The following is a 24376-nucleotide window of genomic DNA, read 5'->3' on the forward strand; positions in this document are numbered from 1 at the left end:
GATTTGTCGAAGTCACACTATGATCTAGGTTTTGGAAAGAATAGGCTTAGTCATCACTGATGACGCCATGAGCACTGTCAGATAGGTTCCCATCTCAGAACAGCACTGACAATGGCAATAGAATTGTGACTGTGTGCAAACATTTTTTCTGTAGCAAAGCAGAGAATTCCGACTAGATATCAGGAGAAATTTCCTGACTGTTTAGGGCAGTAGGACAATGGAACCAATTGCCTAGGGAAGTTGTGGGCTCTACCACACTAGGCATTCAAGATGTAACTGGACAGCCATCCAAGAAGGATGGTTTAACTGGGAGGCCTGCAATGAGCAGGGTGCTGGACCTCATGGCTCCTTCCAGCCCTACTATTTTGTGATTCTGAGTGAATAGTGAAAATGTGCTTTATTTTCTCATCACCTCAAGTACTCATTGGAGGGGTGATTTAAGCTGTGAACAGTATATAAAACTTGCTAAATAAATAAATGTAAATAAGAATCTTTTAAGAGATATTCTGGGATCCAGGAAATATTTATATTTATATATTTATATATATATTTATATTGTTCGATTTATATCCTGCCTTTTACCTACAAAGGGCTCAAGGCAGCTTACATCATTCTCCTCCTCCATCTTATTCTGGGTTATGCTTGGGAGGCTGTGCTGGCCTTTCATGTTGCTGTGTTTGCATTCACCTGAACAAACAATGAGTAAACTTACACAGGATAACATCTCGATTACTTTATTTCCCCTTTGTTTCCAACATCTCTTCCTCTCATAATCTTCCCCCTCAACCTTTTGTGTTTCATTCAGGTCTATCTTTTCCTCGTCACAGGGTGGTTTAATGGGTAACAGGCTACCCGAAAATATTTAATTGGTAGAAAAACTCTGGTGTGCAAGATTTGAAACAAGGCAGGTTCTAACGAAGGGAAGGCTGAGGAATTAAAGCAAGATTAGGAAAAAAATATATTAGGACACAATACTATGCATGCGAAGACAGAAAAATTGTCCGTTGCTCTCAGCATATTCTTGAACTGGGAGTTGTAAGCGTAGAACTGTACCTTAAATTGTTTTATTTTTTGCATATGTATTACATTTTTTACTTTTTTTAAAACTGGCTGCAGGGTTTGAACAAATTAAAGCAGAAAAGGGGTTGGAATATCTCTGAAGGTGACCACATTTACCCATTTTACCTTAGCCGCCCTAACCCACCCACAAATCCGCCGCTCCTCGCGCCCCATTAAGGCGGGAAAAGGCCAGCCCAGGGGGGCGGGGCTTCTGACAGGCCTCAAGCAGTGCGTGACCAAGAGCCTTCTCTAAGGGCGGGGCGTGGCGTGCCTCAGCCCGAGGGCAGGGGGCGGAGAAAAAGGCCGAGAATTTTGGAAAAAGAGGGCGTGGCCGAGCGGAAAAAGGGATCGGTAGGAGGAGCGAGTGGAGGAGGAGGTGGAGATGGGTGGCACTCCGAAAAGTCGTGGGCGGGGCTTGTGGCGTGAGCGAGGCACCCGGCTTGACACGGAGTGGGCGGAGCTAGGAATCGGGCAGTGCTCGGAGGTGCCAGGCTGTGCCGTGCGCGAGGAGAGGCGTGGCCGACCAGTGGGCGGAGACTCAGGTGCCTGGCTCTGGGCGTACGAAGCGGAGGTGGCCGGAAGTGGGAGCCATGGCGGAGGCGGCGGCCGAGAAAGGTGAGTGCGGGCCGCTGCTGTCATGTGACTGCCGTTAAGTCACGTGACGGACAGAGGCTGTTCCCGGTGCATTCTGTCGCCCTCCTTTCCTGTGCTTGAGCGGTGCTGGGGCTAAAGCTTCCCTAGTCCCGTGCACTGAAAAAAGGGAGAAGGCTCTTTGTACATGCTCAGTCAGAAGCTCCCTCTTCGCATTCGCAGAGAGCCTTTTTCATTTGGCATTTAAAAACAGCTCACTTCTGATAAACTTGAAGCTAAGTAAGCCTCTGCCCTTAATTTCCCAAGTGTTGGGGGCGGTTTACCACAGCTCTAAATATCTCCTGGGTAATTTAGAGGGGTGGGAGTGTTTTGAGCTTTGCCTCTCGGAGAGCTTCCATTATCTGTTTTTCTCAGAAGCTGGTTATCTACCAGATCTGCTCTTGTGGCCCCATTGGATTGCAGGATTTAATTCATTTAGTTGAAATCTTAATTGTACCTCAGCTCAATGAAGAACAGGATCAACCCATAGGAGAAAAAAGTATGTAAAACATCTAAGAAAAATGCATAACAAATGTGCAGTAATTGTGTGCACTATATTTATTTTATTTATTTATAACATTTTTATGCCGCCCCCACCACAGAAAGCCTTGGGGCAGCTTACAAGGAAGAATAAACAAATATCAAATAACAGTAAAAATTTTGGAGCATCTCAGCAGTAATTTAAAACCTATAAATTAAAAACAGTAATTAACATTTAAAATATCGTTTGAATAACAAGGTCTTAGCCTGGCGCCGAAAAACAAATAATGACGGCGCCAGGCGGACCTCCCTGGGGAGCACATTCCACAGGTGGGGTGCCACCGCTGAGAAAGCCCTCCTCCGGGTACTCACCCTCCTAATATCCTTCACGGAGGGCTCCCGGAGGAGGGCCTCTGCTGCCGATCTCAAGGGGAGGGAGGGCATATATGGACGCAGGCGCTCCTTAGATAACCAGGTCCCAAGCCATTAAGGGCTTTATAGGTGATAACCAACACCTTGAATTGGGCCCAGACTTCAATGGGAAGCCAGTGAAGTTGGCAGAGGACTGGGGTTATGTGAGCACAACACCCAGTCCCCGTCAGCAACCTGGCAGCAACATTTTGCACCAATTGAAGTATCCGGACCATCTTCAAGGGCAGCCCCACGTAGAGCGCGTTACAGAAATCTAATTGGGAAGTTACCAACGTATGTGTCACAGTCACCAGGCAGTCATTCTCCAGGTAAGGACGCAGCTGATGGATCAGCCAAAGCTGAAGGAAGGCGCTCCTCGCCACCGCTGTTACTTGAGCTTCTAATGTCAGCTCTGGGTCGAGGAGCACTCCCAAGCTGCGAACCTTGTCCCTAAGAGGGAGTGCAACCCCGTTCAGGACTCCAGGTCTCCCATCCCGAAGCCCGACCCACCTACCAACAGGACCTCCGTCTTGTCTGGATTAAGCCTCAGTTTATTGGCCCTCATCCAGCCCATTACCTCAGCCAGGCACCGGTTCAGGACAGCCACTGCCTCACCTGAGTTAGTTGAAAAAGAGATGAATGCATACTGATGATTCCGCAGCCCACACCTCCTGATGACCTCTCCCAGCGGTTTCATGTAGATGTTAAATAGCAAGGGGGACAAAATGGACCCCTGCAGAACTCCATGGCATAGCTGCCATGGCGCAGAGCCATAGTCCCCCAGCACCACCTTCTGGAATCAGTCATTGAGACAGAACCACTGCAAGGCAGTGCCTCCAACTCCCAATCCTGCAAGCCTAAATTTCCCGCAATTTCCCATGCAAAGTGCCTGTTTGTGATCTTTCCCCACCTTTGTACCAATGAATCACATGGAAGTGGGGATCTCAATCTGAGAAAGGCAACAGAGTTCACCCATAAGTACAGCAGGGAGCAAAATCACAGTCTGTATGTGTGCCAGTTATGGAGCATTTTGGTGTTGGTGTCAATTCTTCCATGTACAATATAATTGCGGAATACAGTTCTGTAAATCGCCATGTGCAACCTTTTCTATCTCTTTTGTACCTTTGTTCCCTCTGCAGTTTACTACAGGTTCCTTGTGCTTTTCTTCAATTGCCTCTTGACATTTGGCTCTTACTTCTGCTTTGATATCCCCAGTGTTTTGCAAGAGCAGTTTCAAGGGGTAAGTGTTTAGATGAAAAGGGCCCACAATATTCTGCAAAAGGTCATTGTGCTGAAGCCTTCAGGCACAGCTGAAAAATGTGTCTGAGTACAAATCATTTCACGTTGTGCAGAATAAACAAGAGAGCAGCTGAACCTACCAAGGCTATTTTTGGGGATGGTTTTTTTCTGTAACCAGAACAAATATATTGTTAAAATGTACAACTGTTTCTATGGATGACACTTTATAGCCTAGTCTGTATGTGGTGGCCTTGGAATCAAGCACTAGTTATAACCCTTATATTGTCTGTTCAGATCTCTGGCAAGAGCAACCTATCTTTCATCTATTAGCTTGCAGGGAAGAAAAGAAATAAAAGGGACAGAGAAAAGAGGTAGCTGACTGGATGAGCCAGGTTCTGTTATTGTGAGAAAGATAAAAACTCTCCCTTTTCCAAGACCTCTGTGAGCTGGAGGATTCAGGGATTTTTATGACTTCTGCTCTCTAAACATGAGTAAGATCATATCTGAATATTCCTTTCATCTGATCCAACTCCAGCTATTTGGATATCCTGTTGCAGAATTTTCAATTTTGTTTTTACTTCCAATATAAAAACTACCCAGCTCTGCATTCTCCACTGATGCAGGTTGACATTGTAGTACATGAGATTGTTGGCCCAGTGAACCGACTTCTTCCAGTCTGGCCTGTTGCATTAAGAAACTTGCTTTGATGTCTAGAAAACAAGCCTCTTATTTTCCCAGGCTTTAAAACTTTTGATGAGCTGTTGTAATCAGGTCCTTCTGGTACTGCTTTTATACTCTTTCTATGGTTGTATTGTAAATTGCCTCATTTGCTTACTAAGTGGAGATGTGCTTTTAAAAATATGACTAATACATATAAATTTGCTACATTTCGCTGATTGTTTTTAAACATACTGTTATTTTATGGTGTTTGCATTACTTTATGGGAAACTGCCCTGATGTTGTATTTGGTGTGAGTGGGGAAGTGGGGGTAAGAATTTGCAACATGAATAGATAATACCAGATCCATTTAGCCCAGGATCTCTGGTAGAGTTTCCAACACTAGAGTTTCCCCCTCCTCTGAATACCCCCCCCCCATGAGATCAAGGGGGGAAGGGCTAGGAGGGGGATATTTTCAGCAGGAGCACCCAGACTTTGGAATTCTTTCCCCAGGGACATATGGCGGGCATCAACTCTGCTTTTCTTTAGGAGCCAGGTGAAAACTTCTTTGGTCAAACAAGCTTTTGGTTAATTTAATTAATTTATTTAAAACTTCTGTATGCTGTCCCTTATGCATAGCATCTCAGGGTGGCTTACAATCATTTAAACAACCATGATGATGTATAATTCATGATGTATATTTTGTTACTGACTATGTATTTAATTTTGGCTGTTAATATATTGGTTGTATTTATCATACTGTGCGTGGTTTTATTTGTGAGATGGTTGTAATCTGTTAATTTTACTGTTTTTATCTATTTTATCAATTGTATTATATACTGTTCCAGCATTTGTAAGTTGCCCAGAGAGCCTCAAGGTTAGGGGGCGGCATAGATGTGGAATGAAAATAAAATCAGTATTTCATGAGTTTTCCCTACTTGAGGGCTTGCTGCCTCTGACTTCAGAAGCATTGACTCTCTCTCAGTCTGAGGACCAAATGCAGTTTCAAAGAAGCTCTTGAGGACTGTGCCCTGTCCTGTTAGTGGTGGTGGGAGCAAAGGCAAAAGGGATGGAGCCAAAATACGAGTGCATTTTATCTTAAAGCTCTTCTTGCTAGTAAATAAACTTTAGGAGAGTCACTTCAGGCTATTAGAATGGGGATAAACTGCAGAAAAGCTGGGAAGCCACCACTGTGGGAAATAAAAAGTAGCAGCCAGTGGCACTGTTAAGTTTCACCCATGCAAGCACTCTTCTGAGTAACCCCTTCCCAGAAATATTTGAACCATCCCTTCTGTTATATGAGAATAGGGTGGGCAAAGGAAGGAGAATTTTGGTTTGGTCTGTCTAGTTCTGTTGTATGCAGAGGAAACTGGTAGAAAGGTCAAAGTAGGTAGAAAGCAGAACCTTGGATGGCTCCAAAGGGTCCTACTAGCCGGAAGTTTCTCCTGCTAAGACAGGGGTGAGCAATTACTTTTCCTATGGGGCCACATGAGAAACTTTGACAGTTGTTAAGGGCCGGACCAATACACTTACAGCGCTGCTCAATATATATCTCTATAAAAACAGTAAATGAAACATTACAATGATACAAGGAAAATGTGGAGCACAGAACAACACTATTTAACGAATATTCCCAAAAACATTAACATTACATGAAAAGCAATAAATTCAATTCAGTTTTACTTATACAGCGCAAATTTACAACGTAGGTAATCTCCCAGTGCTTAACATAGTAAGGTTGAGTTTTAATTTGCCAGGACCTCCTGCGGGCCAGGCAGGGTCAGCCATCGGGCCGGATGTGGCCCAGGTCTGTGCTGAGACAATAGGAAAATGTCTCCACAGTGAGTTAAAGCCAACGTCCTGTGTAGTCTGATAAGACTCTTCCTGGAAAAGCCAACCAGGTGCTAAAGGGCCCTCATCTGATTTTGTGGCCTGAGACTTCTGCACAGCAGTAGAAGCCATCAGTTTTCTGATAGGCTGCAGAAAAACTGGGAAGTCACTAGTTGGCTGAGGTTAGAGAATTGGGATTAGGGAAATGGTTGTAGATACCCGGAGAATCACAGAAGCCCCAGTATGGGCCCCATTCAAACTAACTTTGGTCTATGGGCATTTGGTTTTGTACCGTTGTCCTGCCCCCGTAGTACTGAGGTTGGTCAGTGTCATAAAAATGCTAGCCATCTGCAGAAAGCAGATAGTTAAGCATTTGGGATTTGGCTAAATCTGAATGTCTTCTACTCTGGCCAGTTGGTGCTTGTTAGAATTCTTGTTTCTGACTTGTTATTCAGAATATAACCTGTCCCAATGGAACACATCACAATGGCACAAGACAGAACGGGTCAGCTGATTGTGTGGAAGGTCTGGGGATGACACCTGAAGAATACAACCTTTTGTATGCCATCTATGCCTGGACGTGAGTCTCTCTTTTATATATATGGGGAAGGGGAAATCAATAGCAGGAAAGCCTTACTTTTAAAACCCTCTTGTGTTTCCGTTTCTTCCTCATAGCAATGCACTGGTGGTGATCGTGGCTGGCTTCTTGATTGATAAACTAGGAAATCGCTGTAAGTTTGGGGAAGCTTAATTTCGGCCCATTTTTCTTCCTCACCACTGGTCCACCTGCTCATTCTGGCACAAAAGACTTGAGAATGATTAAAGTATATTAATGTGCTAAGATAAACAGTAATTGCTTCTAGTCTTACATACATTTTCCTCTTTCTCTTTCTAGTTGGGGTCTTTCTCTTCTCTTTCCTTACTGTTTTGGGGTCATCCATTTTTGCTCTGGGCTCGCACTTCAAAGGAACACCGTACCTCTTGCCACTGATGCTGACAGGCAGGTTGCTGTTTGGCTCAGGAAACGGGTCACTAACAAGTAAGGAATGAAATGAATCTTATTTGTTTGGCTGCAGCTACTTTTGATGTGTCGCAAAATCCTGGTTTAGTACTGTGCAAATAAAGCTCTGTGAGGACATGTGAAGCTTTGCACTTGGTTGCTCCTCCACCCCGTCTTGTCTTCCTGCACAGCTGGAAGAAGGACATGGGTTCAATTTTGCTTTACCCTATATCTGGTTTGTTAATGAACCAGGAATTGTGGTTCATAACCATCTGGTCAATTGCTGGATTTTTTTTTTTTTTGCAAACTCAGGTTTGCTTTAAACCACAAATCCTTGTTCATACATAAAGGCAAGTCAAGAATTGGGAGCAGGAAACTGACTCCTGGTTAAATTCTCCTCCCAGCCATTCCAAAGGAGGGAAGAACATGTGAGTTTGTGGTTTCACTCAGTCTTGATATGGCACTAAATCCTGGCTAAACCCAGAGAACTTCAGCTGTTGGGTGTTATAGGAATGAATGAATGAAATCCTGGCTTACATTGTGTGCAAAGTCAAAAGGGACATTTAAATAAACTATAGGGTATAATTGTTGATGGGGAAGAGGTAAAAATATTGGAGAATTTTATTTGGCGTTTCTATTATTTTGTTTGGCTTGGGGTTTTTAATAAGTCCTCACTAAAATTAGCAAATTTTTTCATAAATAGCACAGAAAGAATTTGGGATTAAAAAAAAGAAACCAGAAACTGAAATTGATAGATTTCTCCATCTAGGCCCAGGGTCTGAGTGCTTTGCTCTTAACAGTCAGAGTGGTGTTGTGTTAGAATGTTGGACTGGGACCACCAGGCCACCACTGAGAAGGTGTTGTCACCTGCCATGTCTTACCTGGCAGAAGCACCTGGAAAAGAACTTCTAACAGTGATCTTAATGTTTGAGAAATCTCATGGTGAGGTCGGTATGGGTCTTGATAACCATTTAGGGTTGCAATAATAAATAGGAACCTGATACAAATAGAAAAGAAAGAGCAGAAGCATCGGAACTCTGTGCTACTCAATGCCTAGATGAATAAAATAGCTTCAGCTCATCAACTGGAAATTAACAGTGTTGGTGCTATGCAAATATGACCGGGGAAAGTATTCCACACATTGTGGCTTAGTGTTGGATAAGCTCCTTGGAGAACTTTGGTGGGCAGCTTGTTTCTTTTTAAGTAAGCATGTGGAGATTTGGCTTACTATTGTGGATTTTAATTGTTCCATTATTTATCTTGGGACTTTGAATCAAATGGAAAGGGATATGGAGTTCGCTAGGCAGAGATTGTACTGCTGAGTGCAACACACTCTGATGTGTTTCCCCTGTTTTATTTAGTGAATTCTCTCTGGGCAGTTCATGCCAGTTACAACCATAAAATACAACACAATAAATACAATATAAAAGTTTGAAACTGCAAGATAAAATAGCAAGCATAAAATCAAAATAGAATCTGGCAGCAGAACAAGGATTTAAAATACAGTAGTAGATTTAAAGCAACACCAACAGAATATGAGGAACCAAAATGCCTAGGAAAATGTCTTTTCACTTGGTACTGGAAAGAGCACAGTGTAGGCCAGGGGTCGGCAACCTTTAACACTCAAAGAGCCATTTGGACCCATTTCCCACAGAGAACACCAGGAGCTGCAACACCCTTTTGAATCTAAAATGAAGATAACACTGCATATATCATTTTTTACCTTTATGTTATGTATAAAAAAACTATAGTGTGTTGCATTTATGAAATCAATGAACTGCTACAGAGAAAACAAATTTTTATTTCTGCATGCAACAAAAACATTTTGAACTCCTAAAAAAAACAAGGACGTAGATCTATATCTTCATTAAGATTTAGCTGCAGCTCTTGTTCAGTTCAGTCACTAAAAACTGTTATTTTTAATCTTACATTATAAACTAATAGGACTCCTGTCATTTATTTTGAATAGGAGAACAGCTTCCTGCTGAGTCAAAGTCAGTGCTAAAGGGCTGCATGCGTTAAACACCAAACCCCATAAGTTCGTCAGCAGTAAAAGCAAATGAATCTACCCACGTACCATTAAACGTTCGGTTTTCTTCAGAAACTTTTCTTCGATTTATCCATGGTTGGCCTGGGGGTGGTGGAGCTCAGTAAATGGCTGGGTCCGCAGATCGGGAGATACAGGTGTGTTTAGTGACTGATTAGCAGATAAACCATCAAGTGCTGTGAATTGTGACAGGTCCCAAGCTCAACTTTTAACATTCAGATGAAGGAGATTACATTGGAACAAAGAGAATCCTTTCCCTTTCAGCAGCGTTTTGTGTTTTGTTTCATTTTGTGTTTTGTTTCGTGTAACATGAGAGCCTGCAGGAAGCTTGTTTAGCAGAGGAGTGTAACGATTTACTTAACTAGCTGATCTACTTAACTAGCTGCGTTCCTGAGTGGAGCTTCGAGCAGATCAGCGCAGAGGGGTTCAAAAGCCACGTGCGGCTCCGGAGCTGCGGGTTGCCGACCCCTGGGCTAGGCACTAGGCAAACTTCTCTGGGAAACTCCTTTGCCAGTTGGGGTGCAACAACAGAACAGGGCCTATATTCCGGAACCATGGAGCTGACTTCCCTTGGCGGTCCCAGGAGACTGTCTTAGCGTCCGGCCCAGCATTTGTGGAAGGAAGCCTCACTTAAGTTGCCCCCAGCTGTTTAGAGCTTTGGACATTACCGTCAAGACTGGATTCAGGAGCCAGTGCACAAGGGAAGTACTGGTGTCATATGCACACAGCAGCCAGTTCCTGTTCACACTTTTGCTGCCCGAGTTTGAACCAGCTCAGGTTTCAGAACCACTGAAAGGCAGCCCCGCATAGAACATGTTTCAGTAATCCAGATGAGAGGTTACTCTTTCCTGTAACGGCAGTATTTTTCTGTTTTGTTAATGTTCATTCAGTGTTTATGTCTCATGGCCACTGTGTGTTATCCATTCATAGAGTTCTGTGCTTTGAGCATTTTATAGAAAGATGGGAGGTAAAATTAATGCGATTCATGACATTTGCCTTTCTGGGGCAGTCCCCCTGCAACATCATTCTTGGCCCCTGGGTCTTCTGGATGCAGTGGTGCATGTAATAACTCTGGTCTCTCTCCCCGTTTTGAGTTGTGCAGAACCGCATCACTGCCTTTTGGTTCAAGGGGAAGGAGCTGGCTCTGGCTTTTGGGCTAACCCTTTCCTTCTCTCGGCTTGGGAGTGTCCTCAACTTCTTCTTCACCCAGCAGTTTGAAAGTCACTATGGTATCCAGTGGACTCTCTGGGGAGGTGAGTAGCTCTTTGAGCACTGGCACTGGATATTTTTAATGAGTCATGTGAGCAAGAGCCCTTCCAGAACATACTGGTTTACATTGCAGCAAACATGCTTCAGGGAAAGGGCCCATGGTTTGCATCCAGCATCTCCAAGTAGGACTGGAGAGATTCCTGCCTGAATCTCTGGAGCGGCACTGCTGGCCAGTCCAGGCCAGGTGTGCTGCATTTGTTTAGCATAAGGGCTGAATTCCACACACCAAAGAAGCTTTGGAGGGCTGCATTCTGCTGGTTGGCAAAGACACAATCCATGGAGACAACCCTGCCAGCTTATTTTAATTTGAAACTTTTACTGCCAGTAGCTAAACACGAGGAGTTAGAGTAAAACCCTTTTCTTCTAGGGTGGAGGAAACACTGAACAAAACCCAGGAACCCGTCAACAATGGGTGATGAGGGGAAAAGCAGTGGCATCATGGAAGAGGGTTGGCCAGATTTGGACTCCTCCAGGATCTGCAGTTCTGCACCTTTGGTGTAAACAGTGCTGACCTGGGTGGTCAATGGTCTAATTTGGTATAGGGAGGTTTCCTCTCTTCGTTTGAAGCACGTCTGCATCGGAAGTACCAAACTTTCCCCAAATTCAATGCAAATTCACAGTATCAGGTTGAGCGAAATGCGATTCGTTTCCCAGTCGGCTGGACCATTGTGGTTTGACTCGCTGTCTGGAATGAGCTTGCAGGGATCTGTGGTAGTGATGCCATTGGTGATAAGCCATGACCTCATTAGTGATGAGCAGCACGACTCTTGCACTCCTCCCAGTATCTGCTCTGGCGGTAGCGGAGTTGCTCAACCTGTAATGAGGGACGTCGCAAAGGAGTTGAAACTGGCTTGTCTCAAGGCTCGGTAAGAGCATTTGTGTATAAGAAACTTCCTGCCAGTTGCACCCAGCTTCGTGCTGGGTGAAAGTTGGGGGGAGGTTGACCCCTGGACCTTATTTTATCATTTAATTTCTATAAACGATGCTCTATTCCTAGGCTCAGAAATGAGTCCCACCAAATTCTTCTGTAACGCGTTGTCGAAAATTCCCAGTAAGGTGCCATCCGTTCTCTGCTTTACAGGCGCTGTGCTGTGTGTGCTGGGCTTTGTTTCGGCTGTCGTGGTCAGCATACTGGACAAAGTGGGCACAAAGCAGCTGGGCTTGGATGGGATGATCCAGCAAGAGTCCAAGAAAGTGGTATGTGGGCCAGAAGCTGCACCACTCAATGTAGGCTTAGCTTTCCCCCCCATTGTTAGCTTTGCTTGCTGAGCTCAAGGATGTCATTCTGCGTTGGTGGCCAGGAGAGGGAGCTGCTGCCATTGAGCTAAAGTCTTCCTGCTGCAGCAGTCCAATTTCGGTACATGCAGAGAGGAGATGATAGGAATGACTTGAACAGCCTATGATCCTGGATGCCTTCTGATCACATTCCTAGTCTCCTTTTCCTAGTAGCTTTTCGGCTTACCTAGGGCAGCCTTATGAATCCAGCCAGGACCCCTGCTTTTGAGTCCATTACGACCTGGTTTCTGGCTTCCACTGCGGTGGATAAATTGGAATCTTCTTTGTAAGGATACCCCTTGTTTTGCAACTTCAGTGCATTAGTGTTTGGCTGGAGAACAGAAAAGAGTCCATTTCTGGAAGGACCCTTGACGTTTCTCCTCCATGGAGTTGGTAGCAGAAAGAATTGACTGATAGTGGTGTGGATTTCTAGAGATGGTTTAGAACAACACTACGGTGTTGCATTGGGCTGTGGCAATTGCTTCAGGCTACAGGTTGCATGCCACCTTTTTTCCCTTAAACTGCCTTAAAACTTGAGAGCTTTGCATGAGGACAAGTCATGTACATTCTTTCTCTCTCTTCACTGGCAGCGGGTTCAGGATGTCCGACACCTGCCACTTCGCTATTGGCTTCTGGTTCTCACCATCATGTTCTTCTACAATGGGGTCTTCCCTTTTGTGGCTGATGCCAGGTAAATCATTCTGTGGTGGCAGTTTTAGCAACTGGACCCAGTGCTGATGTTGGCATGAAGCAGGAATTACAGCACAAATGTTAGAGATACAGGAAGCACAGGCAAAATGGCACCATCTAACATGGACTGGCTGGGTGGGAGAATCCTCTCTGACTACGTAGCTTTTGCCTGCCCCCGTCATTTGGTTCTTAGAGTCCCTTTGGAAATGGGGACTCAAAGTGCACAACAGAGGAAGGTGCATGATAGCCTTGGCAAATGTCCTTTTGCCGCCATGGGAAGATTGTCACTATGCTTCCTGCCCTCTCAGTCCTTACTTGATGGCTCTTATCCTGAGGGTTAGCTGAGGACACAGTATAGGTTTAACTTTCTCCACCCTCACATTCCTCTTCTTCCTCCGCACTCCATAATTGATGGTTTCAAAACTGAGTAGCTAAGAAAGGCGGTAAGCATGTTTGCCACCTGTTTGCATAAAATGGTTTCCCCCAGTAGCTATCTATTTCAGATATTTGTATCGCACATTTCAGGGTAAAATCCTTCCAAGTGGCTTAATTGTAAAAACATCAATAAAAGGCATTAATGTAGCATTAATGATTAATTATAAGGCTCTTTCTGACAGGGCAGTTGGAAGAATCTGCCCTTTTGTCAGGTAATTTGGGATGTCCCTGCAATGGGTGAACAAGTGATGCTGGAGGAGTTTTGGCAAGCTCCAACGTTAGCACACTGCTCATCTCTCCTCTGCTTGTTCTGAGATTTGTGATTTCCATTTGTTTTGTGCAAATGGGAAAATTGTGCAAAACAATCAGCCATCAAATGTTGAAGGTCTGCAAAAATAAAAAATAAAAAAATCCCAAATTTGCGGATTTTCCCCATAGGTTAAAATAAGCATTTCGGTCTGCTTGTGCTAAAGTCTGAGAATTTGCAGGAGTGTTCTCTCACACAGTCTTGCGTACTCATTACAATTTCCCCAAAGGAAGGGGCCGGTGTCCTTCTTGAGTAAGGAAGGATTTTGTGAGGTCGGATGCCGTCCTGCCACTGCTTTGGATGGTATGACCTTGGCCAGCTCCCTGTTTCTCCCCCCATCCCACATCAGCAAAATGGAAATATTGATTGAGGTGGGAGTGACTGAGCTTGACTGTAGGAAAGGCAAGGCTGAGACATGGAGGCTGAAGGCGTCAGAGACCGAATCACGTCTGCTTGTGATGGCTCGACTTGGCCCATCTTGCCCTTTCTACTCTGTCCGATGGAATGAAACTTTGCCGCCTGCTGTCCCACAAGTTTGCCAGCTAAGTCGCTAGAAACAGACTCAAAACGTGCCCCACTGACACTTGGGCTGTTCTCTGCTTTCTCCTGTTTTGTTCAAAACACAAGAGAACTGCTGACTCAGAGCACGGGGTTATCTAGTCCAGCGTTCTCTTTACCCAGCAGCTGACCCCACAGACAGGGCATGAGCGCAAACCACCCTCTCGCAACATGACTTAAATATTTTCAGAAATAACGTACACCCTAATCCAGATGGGAATGGCCTCTGGAACCCTATTGTTCCAAGTGTGAATGTGTCACAAAAAGTTCAGTGGTTGTTACTGCCTCTAGCTAGGTGAACTGTCTCTAGGTAGTGCTTTTTACAGCTAAACAGTTTCCAGAAAAAATACTGTATATAATCTCTGAGTTTATAGCCGGTACAGATATCCTCAAGTTTAGCTGCCCATTGAAAGGCAGGGAAAGGATTCACCCAGGCAGAGCTTTCTTTGGCTGAGTTTTCATATTTGAGTGCAGCAACTGTGAAAGTTCCATTGTGTGTCCAGCCACCAAATTTCAGATGGCTTCAGCATTGGAGCATCCCTACACCGCATACCCATGCCAGTAGTGATGGTGAATTGCTCGCTGTATGAGAACGTCTGGTATGTTACAGCAAGACTGACCAAAGACCTCTGCGAGCCTCAAGTGCCCTTGGGCTATACAGTCTTGTTTGACTTTGTGTTATCTCAGCACAAAGAAAACATTGTCTGCACACATTGCAATGCAGGCTAGAAGAGACAAAATTGTTTTTACAAGGACGAATAGGGAAATCTTTGTGTCCTAATGCTTGTAGCAGAATCACTGAATCCAGAAATCTAATGGACTTTTCCCTCTGGTGCCTCCTCCTTTCTTCCAGCAAGTTTATCCAAGATAAGTATCCTGGCTACAGTCAACAGGCAGCTGCTTATATCGCCGGAGCTGTCTATGATAGCTCCCTTGTTCTCTCTGCAGTAGTTGGCATACTAATTGTAAGTAACTGGCACAGATGTGAGCTTAAGGTTTGGGGAACATTTCTTGAAATGCTTTCTACGGAGTTTGAGTTTAGGAATGTAGAGAGCTGCCTTACACTGAATCAGACTGTGGATGCATGCAGGTCATATTGTGGATTATGACTGGCGGCAACTCTTCTGGGTTTCAGGCTTACGTACCAATCAAACATACTACGTACAGCCATAGCCCTGCCTTTTCTTCCTCTGCTGTTTCAGATCCTGATTGTGAGGGCCTTACCGAGAGGGACCTGCCTTCTGTCCACTGGAAATCCCCATGTACCTTGCTCAATTGCTGCTGGAGTAAAAAGGAGGCCTTACTAGTGGCCCAATTATGGAAGAGGCTCCTCAGTGAGGACTGCCTGGTGCCACCATTGTTCCTATTTAGGGCCAGATTAAGACTGCAGCATACGGCTGGATAGAATGACATTTTTAATCAGGCTGTAGGATTTCTTAATTTGTGTTAAAATGGTTTGGATATATCTGTTCTGGGGGTGTCTGGTTTTTCATATATGCATATATTTTTGTCGCATGAAGTATTTAAGATTTTTAATCTTTATAAACCACCCAAAGATACTGGCTACTGGGTGGTATACAAAGGTACTAATTAAAGAAAAATAAATAGAATGGCTCATGATCATCTGTAACCAGTCCCAATAGCCTCATTGACTTGATTTTGTCTGAAATAGATCTTCACTTTTCCTCTCTCGCCTAGGATTATGTTGGACTTCGAGGTGTATTTGCTGTGGGTTGCGCAGTGCTGACATTGCCTGTATTTGCCCTCCTGGCTTTCACGTTTGTTCCACCGCTTGTCTCCACCATCTGGTTGGGCATCACCTACTCCTTTGCAGCAGTAAGTCAATGGAAATGCCCGAGATTGGTGGGTAGCGGGTTTCTGTGCAATGAAAATCTATTGGACAGCTGCTGTTTCCTTCACATAATAGAGCTGCACCAAGGGATGTTTCCAGGTTTCCCATTTGAGAGAGGGGGGTTTGGAAGAGGGTTGAAGATAAACCTACACTCTGCTTAATTAGGATTTGATCTCCAGCCCATGCAGTCCCATATTTCAGGTCACATGCCAGTGTGGGATTCAGTATTTTGACATTAAACGTTCGCCATAAATCAGATGGAAGCTGCTAACTCTAAATCTGCCCCACCCAACTACTCCAATAAGATGCTTCATCCAAGTCCTGAAGACTTAGAGAAACCTGATGCAGTGTCCATAAGTACCATCTCATAACTGCTGTTGACTTGCTGAAGTCAGCATATGTTGACCTGGTTTACATATGACAACTGACATAATTATATATATAATTATATATAAATATAATTATATTATGTCATAATTACATGACATAATGACAACTCACAGCTTACCTGTGATTTATGTGTCAGACAGTCAAAACACAAGCTTTTTTTTCCCATTCTGTGGATTATTTAATTTCCTGCTCCGACGTCTGCTTGCTGCCTGTATCCCAAGTGCATTTGTGGTACTGTAGTACTGGCTCCTGCATTTCTATAGCATGGTGAAAACAACCCATGAACAACCTGTAGTTCTGGGTTCACATGGAACAATACAAAGCTAAAGATAACCGAGAGTTCAGAACTCAGCAATAAATCATGTGTTCTCTTCCTGGGTTATTCATAGTTAAGAATTCATAGTTCCAGGTTCACACACAGTACAATTCCAGGATTGAAGAACCCATACTCAGTCCATGCTCTGGATTGTTATGTGTGAACTAGGTTGTTGACTATGACATTGTATTTCCTTGCGTTGAGCCATTAGAGGACCAGTTCAACACACATTGAGTCAGCTTGTAACTCAGATGTTAGTTTAACATACTCAGGAGAAAGATTCAGGATGAATTGCTCTAATCTGAGAAATATTCAAAGTTTATATGTAAGATCAGATTAATTTGGGCATGCTTTGTATCAGCTATTTTATGGCTCAGACTAATCCTATCAAAACATCTTGCAGCTTGGCTGTTCATACTTGATGAAAACTAACTGCTGTCACACAGGGTGTGATTTCTGTTTCTACCACTTTCTGTCAGGCTAGTATGTGGCCCTCTATCCCCCTCGTGGTCCCACAGGCAACCTTGGGAACAGCCATGGGTCTTGCAACATCCGTACAGATGATTGGAATTGGTGTCTCCAATGTGATTGTGGGACAGATTCTGGGAACAAAGTCCAGGTAAGAGTAGCTTCCTTCCTTCTGCTACACTGTCAACAGCTGTGCCAGTAAATAAGAAAGTTCCAAAACTGTATTAGAATGCCTGTATTAAGCTAACCAAATAATTACGGTGTTACCTCGGCTCACGAACGCCTCAGTTCACGACCAAATCGGGTCATGAACAGAAATTTTAGAAAAAAAATTTCCTCAGGTCGCAATCGCCCCACTTCCCTGCACGGGCGCGATCGTGGTCATGCTCGGGTGGGGGGAGATGGCCGTGATCGTGCTTGAGGGGGGAGATGGCCGTGATCGTGCTTGAGGGGGGAGATGGCCGTGATCGCGCCCGTCTCCCCCCCAAGCGCGCCCATAATCCTGCTGTCTTCCCTGTGATTAAAAAATTAGTTACAGAACAGATTAACCTTATTTACATTGAACCTTAAGAGGAAATTTGACTTGGCTCACGACCAGTTTGGGCCGTGACCAGAGTTGTGGAACGGATTGAGTTCATGAGCCAAGGTACCACTGTACTAAAAAAGTCCAAGCAAACTAATGACTTGGCTGTGAAGTCACATCTGCTTGGAATTGGGGGAAAGGGGTTTGCAGATATTCAAATTAAACAAAGCAGGTCACATGGTAATGGTTCAGGACTACTGGAATAGGGAAATTTTGAACCCTTCATGGGAAAGTGTTGCCAATACCCAGAACCTAAATCTCAGGACCCAGTTTAGGGCATGGTTATATAACCCATATTGCCATATCATTATGTGCATGCTGTATGAGAGGATGTAAATTTTTGCCCGTTCTCTGTCTTGCTGTATAATTATTCCTTGACTTTACCAGTGAATTAAAGATTCCTTTATGGCGCTGGCAGCAGATGATGATCTTCATGCTGGCAAACACAGTCGCTTGCATTTTTGCTTCTGTCAGCCTCAACATAGTGGATAAGAAGCAGGTAAGAATTGTTCTTTGGAGCAACTGCCCCACATGAACTTAATTCTGCCATTTATTTAATATTTATTTATTTAAAATATTGATATGCCATCCTGTTGCGAAAGCCTCAGGATGGCCTACATAAATGAAGTAACATAAAATATAACATAAATAAATTACCGGCCCACACTGGCTGCAGTTAAAAACATAGGAAACAATATTAAAACTTATTAATGTATTTTTCATTTTCAAAATAAGGTAGTTTCTGTTTAGAAAGAGGAAAGGAGTTGCTTGAATTGGTTTCGCTTCCCAAAGTGTTTCTTCATGAGGAAGCCTAAGGGCTGTAGGCCAAGGCAAGGCAGATGTTTTAATATAGAATTCAGTCTTTGACTCAAGATAGGTCAAAGCCTTATCAACAACTGTGGTAGGACTCAAGCCTACCACAGTTGTTACTGCTCCTGTGTGTAGGTAGTGGGGCAAATCCTCAGCCCCTCTCCCCCGTTGCTGCATCACTTAAAGGTTTATACTTTTTTCTGTGATTGATCTATCGGTAAGGGGGCTTATAACTTCTCTTGCTGGTAGGATGGCCGAGGACGATGAGGTTACGGGAGCGTGATGGCAAAGCAGGGATGGGGATGTGTGACTCACCAGGTGTCTGTCTATTTATTTTATTATTTATTTAGACCATTTCTATGCCGCCCCATTTGCAAAAAGCCTCGGGGCGACTTACAAAATAAATAAACAATTGCAAATTAGCCATTAAAAATCCGGAAACATCTCGGCGCTAGCATAAAACCCCAATAAATACAATCAATAATTAACAATTAAAATAACTTTTAAATAAAAAGGTCTTGGCCTGGCGCCGAAAAACAAATAACAAATAGTGCCGTCATTATTTGTTTTTCGGCGCCAGGCAGACCTCTCTGGGGAGCGCATTCCATAGGTGGGGCGCCACCGCAGAGAAGGCCCTCCTCCAGGTACTCACCCTCCAAATATCCCTCACGGAGGGCTCCCGGAGAAGGGCCTCTGTCGCCAATCTCAGGGGGCAGGAGGGCATATATGCACGCAGGAGCTCCTTTCTTGGACTGCTTCTCTCACTATCACTCAGCATTGGCTATGCTGGCAGTTCAGCAGCATAAGGAAACCCACACCTTCTCCTCTCCCCTGCATCTTTGTTTTGCTGTTATCCTTGCCTCCCTCATCCCTCACCCTGCCCCACTCCTGGAGGCCTCTTACCAAGGACAGTGGGTGCAGTTACCACAAGGAGGTAGGCTCCTCCTCAGGTAGGCCAGATGGACTGTGATTGACTGCTCTTCTGGGCAGCTGACACCCTGCTGGCAGTGGGATTCTGTGGCCTTTGCAGAAAGGTCCAACCACCTCAAATAACTCCAGTTTTGTTTCATTTCCTGCTTTTATGAATGCCCAGGGTGGAACACTGAACCGCTTGACGAAGCGCTCATCAACGGAGCAAGTGGTCAGGCAGCCTGTGGATGCAGCCCCACTCCTCAACGAGGTGGAAGACGAAGGATCCATCAACTAAGAAGCTTCTCCAGGAGCTATGTGGTAGAACCCAAAGTGCCAGTGGATTTCTTTCTTCTAAAACATTGCCTGTGTTTAATAAGGGAATTTAAAGAATATAAGCCCAAACTTACATGTACAGATCCCTCTCAAGGCACTTTTACACATGTATGCTGGGCTTACAGTAGGAACACGATTTTATTACACTACAGAAGATTCCTGCAGTCTGTCAAAAAATTAAATTAAAATAAAAAATAATTTTTTAAATTTAAATTTTAAAAAAATTAAAGTCCTGCCAAGGAGGCCTTTAATGCCCACGTCAGGGAAGCAGCTACTGCTTCAGCAGCACAATTCTAGGCATGCTTAAGTCTGGTTCATTTAATTTAAGTATGCTTTTAGGAAAGTGTATAGGAATGCAGCCTAAAGGTGTTTTTAGGTTTTCTGGTCTTGGAATAATGCCTTAACAGGAAGGTAGTTTTTGTTGAAATAGTTGAAGTAGTCCTTCTGTCATGCAGTTGGTTAATGTAGGACTGTTTTCCTTCCAGCTTATTGACTCCATTGCATAGGTAGAAACTGTCTGCATGTGAACACTTGCAAATCACACAGGGAAGCAACACTCAAACCAACCTGATGGTTCTACTCACATCAATGGGATTTCAATGTGTACATCTGCATTTTTATATATTCTATCACTGCCCCATTTCCTATCCTGCCCATTGAGCCTGGAACTGTCCCAAGGAGTGCTTCTGTACAGCCACAACACTCCCACAAAAACTTGCCTTGCCTTCATCCCATGGCCCCTCAGGTCGGGCTTAGTGACAACAAACTATACGTAACAGAAATATTTTCTTCCTTCCTCTGTTGTTGCCCTGTATCTATTTCAGATTGCAATGCCCTGTTCTTTGTAAAGTGTCATATGCATAAATGGTGCTATAGTAATACTTGTGCTCATAGGAATAGTAGACATCCATTCTAAGTATAGCACAAGCCAATTTTATCTACTGGGGAACTTGAGAAACTGTTCTCTCAGACTGGCGCTTGGGATAGCAGCATCGTCTGATCGGTTTTGAAAAGACCAAACAACCTCAAGCATTTGCCAACACTTGATTTCAATTAAAACAAATGGGACCTACAATAAAAAGGTTACAATGTGGTTCAGGTTTCCATGCACAACCTTTTTTAGGTTTCTTCATTACACGTAACATTTTTCTAAGTTCAGAGTTGGTTCTGACTGTTTCCCCAAGTGCAATTATTTCTGCATATGCTGGGATTCCTCCATGCCTGCCACTTTTTTGTGTGGAAGGTGCCATTTGGAGAACGTGACTGGACGTTCTGCTGCGTTGGCTGTTAGCATGTGCCTGTACATGCAGTGATAGCGAGACACATCACCTTTGCTGCTTGTGCAGGCATATACTTGAAGGCGAGATGCTTCACATTACCATTCTGATTGCCTTACCAGCAAAATACCACAACCATTGTTAGGGCAAATTCTCAGCAGACAGTAAAAACACAAACTGAGCAAATATGGAAAACAGTTTCTCCACCTATATGAGTCAGTTCTCCCCAAGCCACATAAAACACCTTTCCTGATGCTATCACGTCTTGCCAGACTTGTTCTGGATCCTGAATGTGGTGCATCAGCAACAAATGGCAGCATGTGTAGGAGGAAAACCTACTGGCATCAGTCCCAGACCTTCTTGCAATAAGTTGGTAGAGAAGCAATGCCCATTTGAGGAAACATTTATATACTCCATGTGAAAATAATGCCACGAGTGATGGAGGTTGTCTGTGTTGCACACCAAAGATTGCTTGCAAAGCTGTATTTAATGACTGTTCAGCATTTGATATGCTTTCACACCAGAGAAGCACAACGATGTAAATTTAGTTCCATTGGTGTCGGCCTTACCTTCTCCAACTGAATGACATGAGTGTGTGCCTCACCGTTTGCAATTGTCCACATGTGTGGACTTTCCAGCCACAGTATGTTGCTGGAAATAAAATATTACTGTCTTACCTACCACTAAGCTCTTGCTGTACTAGTGGTTGAAGTTTAAAACCTCTGTGCATGTACCATGGCAGTATTAATTTCTGTAGCACTTTACACAGTGGAAGTGTTTTCTAGTCTTTCCAAAAAGTACGCAGCATGGCACTAATACTTTCTAGCTTGTAACTAGGGAAAGGGAAAAGGGAAGCCTTTGTGCTTTAAACTCACACAATTGCTTGGATTATACTGGTTCTCAAAGTCTTCAAAATAGTCTTTTCTAATTCTTTGTGGGGGGGGAAATGCTTAACAAATCCATTTTGTATGCACTAAATGCTATACTGCAATGTCAGATTCTTAAACGCACAATTAATTGCTCTTGACCTCTGCAATCTTACAATAAGCAGACCAGTTCTTAAGAAAAAAATATTTTATAATCAGAGGGTCTCCAACTTTTGATTAGGTGCAACAGCTAGCTATTGCTAGTCATCAGCTACCCTCCTCCTCCCAAGCCCTTGCCACATCCTGGGGATTCTAGTGAAGAGAAGTAGGGACTTATCCTTTCCTGGACAGTTATGAAAGCTCTCTGGAATTGTGACTCCCAGCCCATGCCTGAATTTATATGCAGCCTCACTTTTCAAGACTTCAGAAGGGAGGAATGACAAACCAACAGGAAGCCTAAGTCAAACCCTGCATGGGAGCAGACTTAAACTTTTCACGTGGAATCGGCTCCACCAAGGGCCCTCCCTGCTTTTTTCATCACCAAAGACAACCTGCTTTGTGTGTGAAATCCTGTAAATTTTGAGTGGATTTACTTTAGGCTTGTAGGATTTCCTTGGGTTTTATTTAAGGTTCACTGTTGCAACCCAGCTGTAAAAGGTGGCAAGGACAATTGCAGCTTATACCCTGTGAGCAGGTGGGATGACCTCTGTATGCAAGTACAAATTTACGACAGACCATGATTTCTTCTTAATTTATACGATGCTTATTGCTATTATTTTTAGGAGTTTAAAAACCTTGACATGCTACTTCAGACCAACCAGCACAGTAGCCACCTATCCACCATCTGCCAGATCCCACTGTATTGAATTATACAAGTGTGTGTTTTAGTTAATGATCCTGAACAGTTATCCCTCAAATTGTATTTCTGGAGTGTTGAGAATCATTACTCTTGACATCTTGACTAAGGTGTGTGATGAAATAGGTGAGACTAGCATCTTATTGAACAGTATGGAGATGACACGACAGAGCCTGGTTCCATTAATAGCCCGATAATAGTTTCAGGGTGATTAGCAAATTGGCAGGACAGCTCATACATTTTCTCATCTGAACCTTTTTTAAGGTGCGGTCTTCTACAATTATGAATGCTATCACTGTACGAATTTGCGTACCCTTTCTTGCACCCCTTTTTTCAACTTGTTTTTAATACTTGACTGACCTTTTTAAATGCTTTGGACAACAGTAAAATGTGACCCCCAGGTTTTCTTCACCATTTCCTTCACTCATCCAACCAAAGGGTGAGGAACTGAGTGCAACAGTCACGGTGCCAGCAGTCCTCACTGTGCTGGAGCTTTTTGAAAGACAGGCGTGCATGATTACAGTGTTGACTACCGACAGCTGCAGGTGAGGCGTATTTCCTACAAATAATGCATTTTGACACAAACAGTGAAGGACATTTTTGAAAGTAGTACACTTTGAAGCGATCTAGCAAGGCTGTTACGGAATACTCGCATCTCCTACCCTAAATACCGTTGAACACTCTTGGAATAAGTCAAGCACAGCTCTGTTGCATTGGTTGTATTGGATCAGAACTGCATAATTTGATCCAGTTGCAAGTTTGCCGTCAGCTCTGTGCTTCAAAGTGTTTATCTTACGAAAACTGGAGATCATGCCGTGCAAATTTAATATGACACAAACATACTCCAGTAGCAGGGGAAGCAGTAGCTCTTACAAGTACCATGTAGCCTTTGTGGTGGTGGAATTTAGTAATATGATCAGGGAAAATGTATCACTCAAAATTACAGGACCATGTTTCTGAGTTATAGATGGATAGATTAGTCAGTGTGTTATCACCTGAATTCATAAAAGCTTGGAAGAAACTTGACTGGGACTGAGACTGACATCCCAGACTTAATTGTTTGGGGTTAAAGCTTACTGAATGTAGAGGGAACTATGCCTGACTGAAATGCAACTCTATTCAGAACTATTTCCAGTTGTTTCTCCTTGCTTCAACACATCCATTACACCTAGTACATCAACAAGTACTTCTATTCCACTTTGAAACAAAATTAACAGAATGCTGAAAATAGTTGCTTTTACTTTCTACTTCAGTTTGTAGAACAAAAAGAGGACCAACTATGTCTTACAACATTTTATTATTTAAGTTTCTTCAGTTGTCAATTGACCATGACTAACACTGAAGGGCACAGGATGATTACTATAATGGCAACACTGTTCAATTTTAAATATGGGGCAAGACAAAAGGTTATCATTTAATCCGTTTGATGGATCAGATCAGTAAAGATCTGCAGACGACTAGACAATTGTCTTGAAGGGCAGCTATTATTTTTCAACTAATGTGAGAACAGAACAGATGGTATAGAGGTGAATCTGATAAAGTGAACTCTTCTTTCCGAATAAATGATACAAAGTCAACCTTAAAAGGCATTTCACTAGAACAAAAACATCCCGTATAGGAGATAGTAAGAACTAGAACAGAGAGAAAGGTCTTCCTGTTTGCTTCCCTGTATCGATTGTAAATCCGGAGAAAAGGCACTGTTCATACTACATCTGTTCAAAGCTGTGGGAAGAATTTGAAGTCAATGTAGTATAGTTCATGGACTTTGGAGGATAACACAAATAAACTGATTTATTGACCTTGCTTCTTTCTTTCAGCAGTGAAAG

At 43.5% G+C, this 24376-nt stretch overlaps 1 protein-coding gene across 2 annotated transcripts; it reads left to right on the top strand.

Annotated features, from left to right (window-relative positions):
- Positions 1 to 1551: 1551 nt before the first annotated feature.
- LOC123024960 (major facilitator superfamily domain-containing protein 1-like) lies at positions 1552 to 24349 on the top strand. 2 transcript variants are annotated; one of them, XM_044433284.1, is made up of 13 exons: positions 1552 to 1674; positions 3720 to 3820; positions 6762 to 6886; positions 6982 to 7037; positions 7202 to 7345; positions 10448 to 10606; positions 11704 to 11819; positions 12488 to 12588; positions 14741 to 14852; positions 15586 to 15723; positions 16925 to 17064; positions 17884 to 17995; positions 19400 to 24349. In XM_044433284.1, exons 1-13 carry the CDS (start codon positions 1650 to 1652, stop codon positions 19511 to 19513), a joined length of 1443 nt encoding a protein of 480 aa, XP_044289219.1. In that variant the 5' UTR covers positions 1552 to 1649; the 3' UTR covers positions 19514 to 24349. The 2 variants fall into 2 exon arrangements, with proteins under 2 accessions (XP_044289219.1, XP_044289220.1); XM_044433285.1 differs by lacking the exons at positions 1552 to 1674; positions 3720 to 3820; positions 6982 to 7037 and having other exon boundaries at positions 6760 to 6886.
- Positions 24350 to 24376: the final 27 nt, after the last annotated feature.

The sequence above is a fragment of the Varanus komodoensis genome, unplaced genomic scaffold (assembly GCF_004798865.1).
Source record: "Varanus komodoensis strain SLA01 unplaced genomic scaffold, ASM479886v1 scaffold26, whole genome shotgun sequence".
Lineage (NCBI taxonomy): Eukaryota > Metazoa > Chordata > Lepidosauria > Squamata > Varanidae > Varanus > Varanus komodoensis.